This window comes from Schistocerca americana, chromosome 3 (genome assembly GCF_021461395.2).
Source record: "Schistocerca americana isolate TAMUIC-IGC-003095 chromosome 3, iqSchAmer2.1, whole genome shotgun sequence".
Lineage (NCBI taxonomy): Eukaryota > Metazoa > Arthropoda > Insecta > Orthoptera > Acrididae > Schistocerca > Schistocerca americana.
Window position 1 is genome coordinate 209,310,374 of NC_060121.1, and position 12,608 is coordinate 209,322,981.

At 36.2% G+C, this 12,608-nt stretch overlaps 2 protein-coding genes across 2 annotated transcripts in view; one reads left to right on the plus strand and one right to left on the minus strand.

Annotated features, from left to right (window-relative positions):
* LOC124607235 (pyridine nucleotide-disulfide oxidoreductase domain-containing protein 2-like) overlaps positions 1–12,608 on the minus strand; it is a 177,333-nt gene that overhangs the window by 61,046 nt on the left and 103,679 nt on the right. Inside the window, exon 7 of the mRNA XM_047139508.1 lies at positions 1,265–1,472. Within this exon, the coding sequence (XP_046995464.1) occupies positions 1,265–1,472 (208 nt within the window). The remainder of the gene's footprint in view (positions 1–1,264; positions 1,473–12,608) is intronic.
* LOC124607236 lies at positions 4,612–6,503 on the plus strand. Its single transcript, XM_047139509.1, has 2 exons — positions 4,612–5,160; positions 6,087–6,503. Exon 1 carries the CDS (start codon positions 4,697–4,699, stop codon positions 5,060–5,062), a length of 366 nt encoding a protein of 121 aa, XP_046995465.1. The 5' UTR covers positions 4,612–4,696; the 3' UTR covers positions 5,063–5,160; positions 6,087–6,503.

Consider the following 12,608-nt stretch of genomic DNA (forward strand, 5'->3'; position numbering starts at 1 on the left):
CTATCATTCAACTGTTCATAGAAACTCGCTCTCTGCCCTATCATCCTATTCATAATGAATCCTACTTCTGTAATACCATTTTCTGCTGCTGTTAATATTACTCTATTCATCTGACCAGAAATCCTTGTCCTCTTTCCATTTTACTTCACTGATGTCCACTATATCTAGCCTGAGACCTTTTCCCTTTGCAGATGTTCTAACTTCTATACCAAGTTCAAACTCCTAACATTCCACTCCTCAACTCATAGAATGTTACCCCAGGTAGGAATATCAACATCATAGGAAAAGACAGATTGGTACTTACCATAAAGAAGATACATCAAGTTGGAGACAGGCACAATTAAAAGACACTCATGTATAGCTTTCGGCCACAGCCTTCATTAGTAAAAGAGAGACACACACATGCACAATTCACACACACACAAGCAAACACATCTCACATAAACATTAACTCCAGCATCTCTTTCACTGATTATTCAGTCTTTCTCTCATTGTCAGCTCCCTATTGGCAGTCCCTCTCGGAGATCTACATGGGGGAGTATTCCAGAATCTTTTGCCAATGGAGAGATGATCATGACACTTTTTTCAATTACATTGCTTGTCATTAATGCAGTGGTTTCCATTGCCTTCTGCATCTCCATGCTCTTGATAATTGTTGATTCTTCTACTTTTAGGGGTAGTTTCCCACCTCAAGGACAAGAGAGGGCCCTGAAACTCAGTCTTCTCCTCTGCCTTCTTTGACAATGCTGTTGTTGGAGTGAGGGTAACATTAAGCCAGAAGTCATCAGCCACCACTGCTGATGATTTTTATTCAAAATTTAGGCAGTTGCAGGGTTTGAACTTGAGACTGAGGACTTTTGATTACTATTCAGAGAGGCCACCCCTGTACCATGGGTGCAGTAGGAGATAAACAACAACTGTTTAATATAACTGAAGAAACAGCAGCTGTTTTTACAATAGCAGCATTCCTCTCAATTTTATTGTGTTAAGTTTAGCCTGTGCTGGTACAAATAGTTACAGCAATATAATGGCAGATAATTCATTAATCCTCTTTCTAATAACTACTTCAGTTTCTTAACCTGTATAGTGATTTGTTCCCCATTCTGAAGGTTCTTCTTCATCATGGGGTCTGCTGAACACAATGATTCAAGAATAAGTATTAGCATGAAATATTTTGTACATGAATTTTATACCCAAACTGTTCCATTAATCAGTACTCAGTAATCAGGCCACACATAGAAGAAAATGCTGTAGTCTAGCTTACCATTTATTTTTGTAACTGGTGATGAGTATTCAGTGCTTCGAATTGCTGATTCATACTGAGATGGCAAAACTCCAGATGGTAACAACTGTAAGAAAGTAATATGAGGAGTTGCATTTGAGAGCACAATTTTGCCTAAAATCTCTTTTCCTTCTGTTGTAATGACACCTATTGCTTCACCTGAACTGTCAAGCAATATTTTTTCCACAGCCTGTAATCAGAACAAGAGGTTGTCAGAATTTTCTAGGAAACATCAAAAGAAAATGACTAACCTAACTCCAGAAAATGTTAATAGTTAGTGCTATGTAACATAGTAAACTTAAGAAGTACTGTATATTATATATCTCAAACTCAATAAGACTGATACTATTCCTCAGATGTTTTCAATGCATTTGAAATCATCATCATATATTATGAGATGTGCACCTGTACTGATTTTCAGTAATAAGCCTAATAGGAAAGCACAACACTCAGAAATTTGGAGGAGCCAACTTCAACCCTCAATGATTTATGTATAACATGGCTTATTGTGTCAGAGAGAAAATTCAATTAAAAAAATCATCTGTATCTACATCTACATTCTGCAAGCTGCCTTGCAATGTGTCACAAAGGGTACTCTGTGTACCACTGTCATTTTCTCTCTTTTCTGCTCCATTTGTGAATGGTTCACAGGAAAAATGATTGCCACTAGGCCTCCATGTGGATTCAACTATCTCTAAGTTTATCTTCATGGTATTTTGACAAGATTATGTATGAGGAAGTATTATATAAGGGGCTGTCAAAAATTTCAATTTGAGGGCATTGGTGCAGCATTTATGCAACCTAGTGTGACTCCAACATGGATATACAAGCACCGATGTGTTTGCGGTAAATGTGGAAATGTGTACTATCATGACATTACTATCAAATGCGTCCAAAAAGGACCAAGATGCTGTTACCTGTTTCTTGACTGCCAAAGGACAAATACTGGTAGCTGTCCACTGAACAATGAAGAATGTCATAGTGCAGCATGTCTGTTGAAAACCACCATTGTGGAATGTTGCACTAAGTTCCATGCTATTTGAAATTAGACACAAGACACTAGTCATTCTGGGACGCCAGCCTCATCCATTACACCAACTCAAGTGGTTGAAACTTGAGCACCTGCCATCTAGTCCTGATCCCTTCCCATGTATTTATCACACCTTCGTCCCTTAAAAAAGACCTTCAAGGGCCAAAGTTTCCTGTTGTACAAGTATGTGCAGCAGGCATTTATGGACATCCTCATGCAGCAGGATATGGTGTTTTACCAAATAGGTATCTTCAACCTGCTGCATTGGTGGGATGATTGCCTCAATGCTCACAGTGATTTCACCTGCTTGGCATACCAATTCTGGACTGTACAACCTTTGAATGTAAACTTTTTGACTGACCACCATATTTTTGGCCATTCTTAGGATGTATGCTCTTGGAACTTTTAACGGTAAGTCACACTGTGATGCAGAATACCTTTCTTGCAGCATCTCCCACTGGAAATGCTTGAGCATCTTCATTAAGCTTTCATGATTATTAAATGCACCTGTAATGAAACATTGTGCTCTTCTTTAGATATTTTCTATTTCCTCTATTGGCCCCACTTGGTAAGAATCCCATATCTATCTGTACCATAATCTATCTATATCATAATGCCTGAGGATAATTGCATTTCTCTGCAGCATTAATATTACATTGAGATGTGTGTTTGCAGCACAGCCCCACAGTTTCACACCATAATAAAGCTATGGGTAGAGTCTACCATTATATGAAATTTTTAATGACTGCATTTGATAATTTTTATCCACAATGTTCCAGTTATGTATTTCTTGGTAGAATTATCTGTATGAAGTGATATGGAAAGTTATTGATAGTTAAAATGTATGCATGCACCATCAGTCTGAAAGTTGCATGTTGTGATACACTGATGAGTGTAAAGGAGTTGTATATTTGCTGTGATGACCCTGAATGCCAGCCATGGACTTGGAGAATCCCCAACATTAGACATCTTTTGTGAATTCTAACGCTTCCCTTTCACTTCTGAATAACTTATGACAACATCTCTACTGATTTATCACATAGTGATATATTTGCAGTCTTCAGTTTTAAACCTCTTTAATGCCAGTGTTTGCTGCATTCAACAAAAACTATCGAACTGTTCCCTACATTATTATGTATATTGCAGGTGTCAAATCCTCTACTGGTAGCCAAAGATAACTCCTGTAGATAATCTGATATCTTGGCCTTCTCAAGTGTTCTAGTACAGTTTTCCTGGTTTCCATTGAAAACACACTGAATTTAACCATATCTCACAGTTACCTAACAGTATTTTCACACCTTTACTCACAAACAGCCTAAAATTAATTGATCTGAGTGTATAATTTTGATTTAGAAGAATCACCATATCACAATTCAGTAAATACAGAAACCCATTTTGCACATGTCAGTTGTTTGGACTAAAATTGTATATATGATCATACAAAGTCATTTGAGACCTTTTCAACATCTAATCTGTTGCAGAGATTGTAAAAAGGAAGTTAATTAAAGCACTTACGTATTGAGATTTGTGCTGAAAATTGACATGTGAACATAATCAAAACTGCTTAATCAATCAATTGATCAATGGTATTTTTGTTTAAGAGTACTTATCACTCTGTGAAAGCTCAACATAATAAGTAAATTTATTCCCTACTTTACTCTGCAGATTATGAGCCTGAATTAGTATGGCTAGCACCAAACTCTCATTTCTAATATTTAGTCTATAATTATAGATAGAAGAGATAAATTATTTCTTTTAGGTCACAATATAATATATATTTTAGAAGTAAACTGTGAAAGTATTGCACATGATGCTACTACCTATGAGAGTGTCATTGGTGGTGATAATAGTGATAGTAGTAGAAGTAGTAGTAGTAGTAGTAGTAGTAGGAGCAATAATAGTAGAAGTAGAAAAAGAAGAAAATCATGGTGATGATTAAGAAGAAACAGTAGGCACTGCAGCCTTCATGCATATATTTAAAGGACAAAAAAGGTAAAGCATTCATATAAAAATTTACAAAAAATTTATTTAATGCTGTTATTACAATGCATTAAAAAATCAGTGTGATTGTAGCTTAACATTGTTTTTCACTCATGCCTTCACTGATTTCAAAGTGAAGAGCTATTGCAAATAACATATTCAAGACATCTGACCTTCCATGATGTAGGTCCTACATATTAATGACAGATTCAAGTGTCTTGTCTCAGTGAATCTTATCAGGCAACAGCAGGTAGATAAGATAAACTGTCAAGATAATATACTGCAGCTTGTTACATCAGTAGTTGCAGTACTGTAATCACAAGTGTTTATGAGTGTGCTACATTTGCAGTGAAGTTGAAACTGAAAAAAACTTGATTTTTTATATGTGCTCATAACACAATACCATGGCAGGGCGAAAGTTCTTAAGTTTTTTCACAGATAAATCATGGTCCCCATTCTCATCTGACAACAGTGAGCAGCCTACAAGACGCAGATTATCAGTGTCAAGATCAGGGCGGTTTAAAGAACAGAAAAAGAGAAGACCAGCTTTGGAAGAAGCGACTTTCAACCCTGAAGAAAAAACAGAAAGTGTAGAAGCAGCCAAACAAGAAGCTAATGTTTTACCTAGTGATTGGGAATCAGTTGTTGAAGATATAGCAAATATAGCTTCTGAATATGATTCAAAAAATGAAGAGTTAGAACGTAGGCAGGAAACACTGAAAAGAATACGTAGTCAGATACAGTGTGAGCAGAAAGGTGCATCAACTTAATGAACTGCTCTACAATGCTTGCCTTAAAGTAAGACAATACTCTGAAAGTGGATCTAAGCAATGAGATATGGTACATCATGTCTGTACTTGTATTTCATGTGAGTACCTTGCTTCGTGAATTTATAACAATGCTCTCTAGCTTTGAGAAAGACTTCCAATTTCTTGATGCAGAGAACATAATTGAACAAAAAATATATTACACCCACAGTCTTTCATATATACATATGTGTATTTTTTGTCTAGTAGATGCTATAGATTGTTGTGCAGAATTACAGCACTGATTGTTTTTAAGATTTTACAGAGTTGAGTGAGTTTTGATAGAGATGAACAGGTGGTTGTATGAGAGTGTACAATAACTAGTCACAAGAGGTATTAGCTATCACTCACGGATCAACTTCTGCATGTCAGTTGACATGCATGTTTTCCTGCATCTGTAGGAGGAGTTTATTGTGCTGTTGCTGATAAGGCCACAAGAGAGGAGCTAGATGAGGAAAACATACGTTGATGAAGTTCATTTGACATTTACTGAATTCTCATGAATTATAAATATATTTGGAAAAAGCTTTTAATCAGTGAAGTATGCTAAGGGAGTTTATATCCATGAGTTACTGAATTGTATTCATATTTAGTGCATGGTCTAGTAACTGCTTGTCTGAAACACTGTACCTCATCAAAATCTAATTTATTTATTACATTGCACAGAAAATTATCCCATTTTCACAGACAATTTAAAATCTGAAATGACAGTGATAATAAATTAGAATATTTAACAGTAAAACAAAATGAAAAAAAAGAAATATGTAAGAGAAGATCAACAACTATTTTTTCAACTGCTTTTTCCATTTTCTACATGGATGTAATTTGTCATTGGAGTCTGTGAAAATGTTTTCTATTTCTTAGTATGAATGTGATCAGCTATCCTAAATGGTGAAAATGTCTCAAACTATCTTTACTGTAATCATGCCACATGTGAGAAAAAAGGATATCTACTCAAATTATTGATACATTCATTTTTAATGTACAGGGCTGTGTTGTCATTGGTCTGGTGTGAAGATTTCCATGGCAACTGTCACAAGAAGTATATTGACGTATGTAGCAGTGTTCATTGGATTCGCAGGGCTAAGTCACAGCTCCTTTTAATTTTGTGCAAGAGAAAACTGTAAATTCAGTGTATCAGTGAATGAAGTGAAGTTGTTATAATATTTTTGTTTGTGATTATAAACAGAAAAAGTAAATTTTGCACACAAGATATTTTTTAAAAATCTGTGTTACAGTGTCCCATGGAGATATTTGTTAGACAGGAGTTTTCATGTTGCAAACGTATATGAAATTTTTGCATACAATTATATTGTATTTACATCATGTGTGCATAATTAATTATTTCTCATGCCATATGTGAATATATTAATACATGTTGCAATAAATTTTTATTTCAATGATATGTCTTATGTATTATATCACTGGTAATGTTACCAAAGATTCAATCAGTACAGTCCCAATAAGAGCATATTTAATATTTTCAGTGAGCACTTCAAAGGCTAAAATATTGCTGCAGATAGTACCAATATTCAAAACTGTTAGTAAGAGACTACACAGTTTAAGAGATTTTATACAGATTTATCATTCTATGCGTTATCCAGAGGATCCTTAGTACAGCAGTAGTTTTGCATAAATTGTGAAGTGAACCAGAAGAAAAGCACTGTTGATACTTTCCTTCCCCCCATACATACATATTTTCCTAATGAAAATCTAATATACTGACAGCAGTCATGATTCTCTTTTTCCCTTGGATATGTAATATTTTATGAATGAAGCAGTCCAATTGGTCACCTTGAACAAATTAGTGATAGCATTAATAACGCAGAGAGAGGGGGGGGGGGGGGATATAACAAAAGCTCGCAATATACCTCTTAAAATTTTTACTAGAGAGAAAAGAAGGGAGCAAACAATTGTCAAGTCAAAACTGTTAATTCAGTCTCAGTAAATTCATACATGCTTAATTTCTAATGATATGATATCCTGTGACACACTTTAAAGTTATTTCATATAAAGGAGAATTCTGTCATAATAGAACAAACTATGATGAATGTACAGGTATACAAGAGCAAAAAATATGATTATTTTATTACAGAAATGCATCAGTCAAAATTTACAAGCTAAGGTTTTTTTCAGTGACTGCAGCTGGTCATAACACCTACTGAACAACAACTAAGAGGTATCTGGAAATACCAATAACATGTTTGATCATATTATTGGGGGTTGGTGACAACTGAACTACTCTATCAAGCACCATACCAAACAGGGACACATTGAATGACATTAATCCAGTCCCAATAAGATAATGAGGCATTTAATAGCTGCTGTAAGAACTAAATTTCTGTTTTTCTATTCCCAGGTAACAATTGAAGCTCTTGTTTTATACATAACAATTGCTTGGTTTGCAAACATGTTTACAGATTACCCGCTTACCATCACAACAGGAAAATGAGTGGTCAAAGACATATGATGCAGGAAACAAGCATGAGTGGTTAGAAGATCTTGAACATAAATTACAAAAAGATACACAAATCAGTTCTCTCCCAGTTTCATTAGTCCTAACCTAAAACAGACTGTTCGATTGTTTACTCAAAATATTTGTTTATACATTTTTTTTTTAAAAGAGTTGATATACTTTTCACCCAGCTGTTATTAAATTGACATGTAAAATTGAGCTTAATATACACAGGCTTCAGACATCAGTGTTGCTGTTTTTCTTACAGGCATATGCACAACTTATTATTTTCTAAAATTATTTTTTGAGTTTCTACAGAGATTGTAAAATCTTCAAGAAATGCATTCATAAATGCATTCATGAATGCATGTTACAGTTATTGTCAAAGCAACACATTTGGCTTTTGTTAAAGATAGTGAAATACATGTATGTCTTCCTGGAGCCCAATATACAACAATTCACAAACCTGTCATATGTATCTTGTTGTGGACCTTTGTTACAGAATCATCAAATATCTTTCTGCAGTTTTATTTTGATTCACTGATAACTAGTCTTGTGTCTGTAATTGCATAAATCAGATAAGTATTTGACTTTCTGTATGGTTTATTTTCAACAGTGTCTGTGTGAACCCCTTCACTAGAATTGACATTCATTGCTATCCAATAAGTTTTGAGACTTTTATATTGAATCATCTCAGTGAGATTTGGAGTATAGTACATTGATTAAGGAATAATTCCCATTGCTTCTGTGTATATAAATTCCCAAGAAAGATTTTAACTCACTGAGTACACTCATTCTCAAAATTTATTTTTAGTTTATTCTTAGCATCTGTAAGTTTGTTTTTCACAATTCCCAGCAATCAGAATATTAACAACATGTATTAGCAGATAAAAATATCTGTGCCATCAAAGTTGCCAACTCTATAAGCATATATTAGCTGTAGACTGCTGAAAACTATTTTCCTTCTTAAAGATATTATGTGTACAAATCCCACACTCTTGATGCCCACTTCTGTCAATATATGGCTTTATTAAGTTCACAAACTAGTTCTTCTTTGTTCTTTACATCTTGCAGAACTTTCATATAAATCCGTTCACTACTTTCTCATGTAGAAAATAAGTCTGTATATGCATTTGTTCCACAAAACAGTCATGTTTATTTACCAGAATACAAATAGTAGTCAATGTAATGAGTCAACCAACTGGTGCACAGGTCTCCTCATAGCCACTTCATGTTTATGTGCACAACTTGTGACAACTAAATGTGTCTTGAGTGTTTCAATATTTCCACGTGTCACGTTTTCCTTTGAACAATCATTTACTGTCAAAGTCTCTTACATTCAATGGTAGTGGTGCATATGTCCACATTTCATTGCTGCAAGAGAGTCCATATTTCCTCATCAAATCAATTATCAACATCTTAAAAATTCAGATATAATTTCCTCACACTAATTTTTATGTTCAAGCTAATAGTGCAGGTATCAAGCTTTTCTTATTAATCTGGTAAATAATAGCACAGTTTCTTTTTTTACATCTGTTATGAAGTCATTAGATCTGGATTTCTTCAATCTGATTGTTTAGCTCTGTTGGAGTTAGATTCCCTCTAATATTCTAGATATTCTGCTTTATTGTGGACTATCTCATCAATTCCAATGGCCTCCTTTACAATGGAGTCATCACTGATTCTGCCTTTAAACATAAGCAGAAATTTATTTTCTACAAAAATTCTATCCCTTCTACAAACAGTTTTATTTTGTTCAGGACAACATAATCTGTAACCATTGGAACAAAAACCTATCTTGAAATACTTAAATAGCTTGGTTTCTAATTAGCTATACCATAATTCCTTAGAAGCACAATTTAAAACAATTGCCAGCCATTTATATAGTACATATGAACAAAAGGTTGTTTGATAACAACAGAGGTATCTTCTATTTTCATTCAAAATTTCTTTCCACAAACTGTGCTTTCAATATCATCTTCCACAACCTACTGTGCTAACAAAAACTTACCTGCTTTAGCAACTTTAATTCTAATTGGACTTTCAAGTTTCCTTACATTAGTAAGAAGGACTAATTCATTAACTAAATAGTTTGTTGCTCCTCCAGGTAAACACTGCACATTTGAAGAAATACTTCTCAGGGTTCTTCTTGCATCAGATATGTATTGAATATCAAGCTTTTGGCAAGTACCTCTCCATGGTCATCATCAGGAGTTAACACTTAGGCTGTGAAGCACTTTATTTATTTGGACAAATTATGTGATGAGGACACCAAAAAGTCATGAAACTTCGGTATGCTACCGGACATTATTTTGATGTGGAAATGGAAACTCGATGCTGAAAGGTAACAGAGAAATAAGATACTCACTCACCATTTAACAAATAAACATTGTAACCAATTTTCTTCCTTTATAAATATAGACATAATCCCTGGTAGTGTACCAAAATTCTGTAATGTCATGGCATTCCCATGACATAATTTGGCCAAAAAAATAAAGTACTACATAGCTTTTGGATAACTTCTGACAATGATGATGATAGAGGGAGTCATCCATAGTTTGAGACTGAATACATATCTGATATTGCAAGAACTCTGTGAATCATTTATCGAAGAATATCAATGCAAAATGCTACATTTTCAATACTGCACATTGTTATCTGCATAACTTCCAGTAACAGCTACAAAAGATTACTTACCTAATGTCCACTTGTTATGGCAAATTTGCTGCAACATTTGTGGAGCAGTTAATTTTATGATTTGCAGTAGTAGTATTTTACATTGTGCTCTAATATTACATAATTTTTCACATCTATAGCAGATGAATTTGGTCTGAGATTTATTGTTTGCATAAAACATACTTTGAGTAATGTTTATTGCTTTATACTGTAGCCAGTCTTTCATTTAATGATCTCTTTACACCTTTCAGTCCATTATCTTTTGGTTCTTTCCCTAATAGTATATTTTACAGATCACAGTTTAATTGCATGCTTGATAGTCTCCAAGAAAGCAACAATAATTTAAAATTCTGCAGGCATTCTTAGCAGCAAACTGCATACGAAATCAGTTTCTGCAGTAGTAGGGTCTATTGCTTTCAGATGACATACTAACCAGCCAGACTTCAATAAGTGATTTTTTGAGCATATCAGTATTAACAAAGTCTCTCATAGTAAAAGTTGCTTGCAATATCAAATAATGGAAATTCCTGGTTTATCAACAATATTAGGAAAAGGATAGATTGTTAATCACTGTAAAGGCACAAGGAAAAAACTGTTACACATTATAGCTTTTGGCCAAAGCCTTCTTCAGCAAAGAAAATGTACACACATTCACACTCATGCCACAAGGGGCAGCAACTGTTGGGTGAAGGATGTGGGGACAGAAGGTTCCCATAGGTTCAAGTCATGAAGGGATGGATCCAGATGGGCCAGGTTGTGCAGTTCCCATTGAAATCAAGCACATTTTGTTTGGCTGCATGTTGTGCCACAGGATGGTCTACTTTGCTCTTGGCCACAGTTTGGCAGTGGCCATTCATCCTGATGGACAGCTGGTTGGTAGTCATAACAAAATAAAAAGCTGTGCAATGGTTGCAGCAGAGCTGGTATATGACATGGCTGCTTTTACAGGTGGCCCAGCATTTTATAGGGTAAGATAAGCCTGGGATAGGAGTAAAATAGGAAGTGGAAGCTTTTTCCTCAATATCCGACCTCACGACACTGTGCCTGGCAGTCTCTGCTCCCTGCGCACCCTGCCAGACTGTGTTCCATTCTCCTCTCACCCATACCATGCTATCCCTCCCTCTTTCCTGCCCACTGCAGATTACTATTCAGATGACAGTCATATTCTGGTCAGAGCTGCCAGTAGTAGCAGTCATGCTTGCATGAAGTGTGCTTGTTTGTTTGAATGTGTGTGTGTGTGTGTGTGTGTGCGTGTGTGTGTGTTTTCTTTGCTGATGAAGGCTCTGATTGAAAGAGTCTTTTCACTGTCTGCAATTCACTGTATCATCTTTATGGTGAGTAGCAATCTATCCCTTTCCTAATATTCAACAATGGAAAAAACAGGATGGAATGTAACAGTATTATGAAAAGAACAGTTGCTACTCACCATATAGTGGAGACAGTAAGTCGCTGATAGGCACAACAAAAAGAGTGTCAGAAAATGAACTTTCAGCCAAAAGACCTTTGTTGGAGACAGACCATACATACATACATACACACACACACACACACACACACACACACACACACACACACACACACACATGTTTGCAGTCTTTGGCAGCTGAGGCCACACAGTGAACAGCTGCACATGATGGGCGATGCAACGGGGTGATTGGGGTAAGGAGAATGCTGGGGCAGGGAGGGGGAGGAATAGCAGGATAGGGATGGGGGACAGCAAAGTGCTGCTTGTGGGAGCATACAGGGATGAGGTGAAGAGAGGGAAGGGCAGCTAGGTGCAATCGGGAAGTTAGACACAGTGGAAAAGGAGAGAGGTAAAAAGACTGTGGGTGCATTGGTGGAATAGAGGACTGTGTAGTGCTGGAATGGGAACAGGTTTGGGGCTATAGGATAAGGAAGACTAATGAAGGCTGAGGAAAGGAGGGTTAGGGGAACATAGGGTATATTGGAGGGAGAGTCCCCATCTGTACAATTCAGAAAAGCTCTTGTTGGTGGGAAGGATCTCTGTTCCTATTCCAGCACTACGAAGTACTTTGTTCCATCAATGCACCCACCTCCTGTTACACTATTCCCCCCCCCCCCTCCTCTTACCCTCCATCTAGCCTCCCTACTGCACCTAGCTGCCCTACCCTCTCTCCACCTCATCCCTGTATGCACCTACAAGGAGCACTTTACCATCCCCCACCCTCCCCTCCCCAGCCTCCTCCTTACCTCCACCACCATATGCATCTCCCACCTCGTGAAGCTGTTTGCAGTGTGGCTCAGTGCCAGAGACTGCAGTCATGTTTGTGTGAGTTGTGCTGTCTTTTTGTTGTGCCTATCTGCAACTCAGCATCTCCGCTATACAGTGAGTAGCAACTATGCTTTTCGTAATACTTT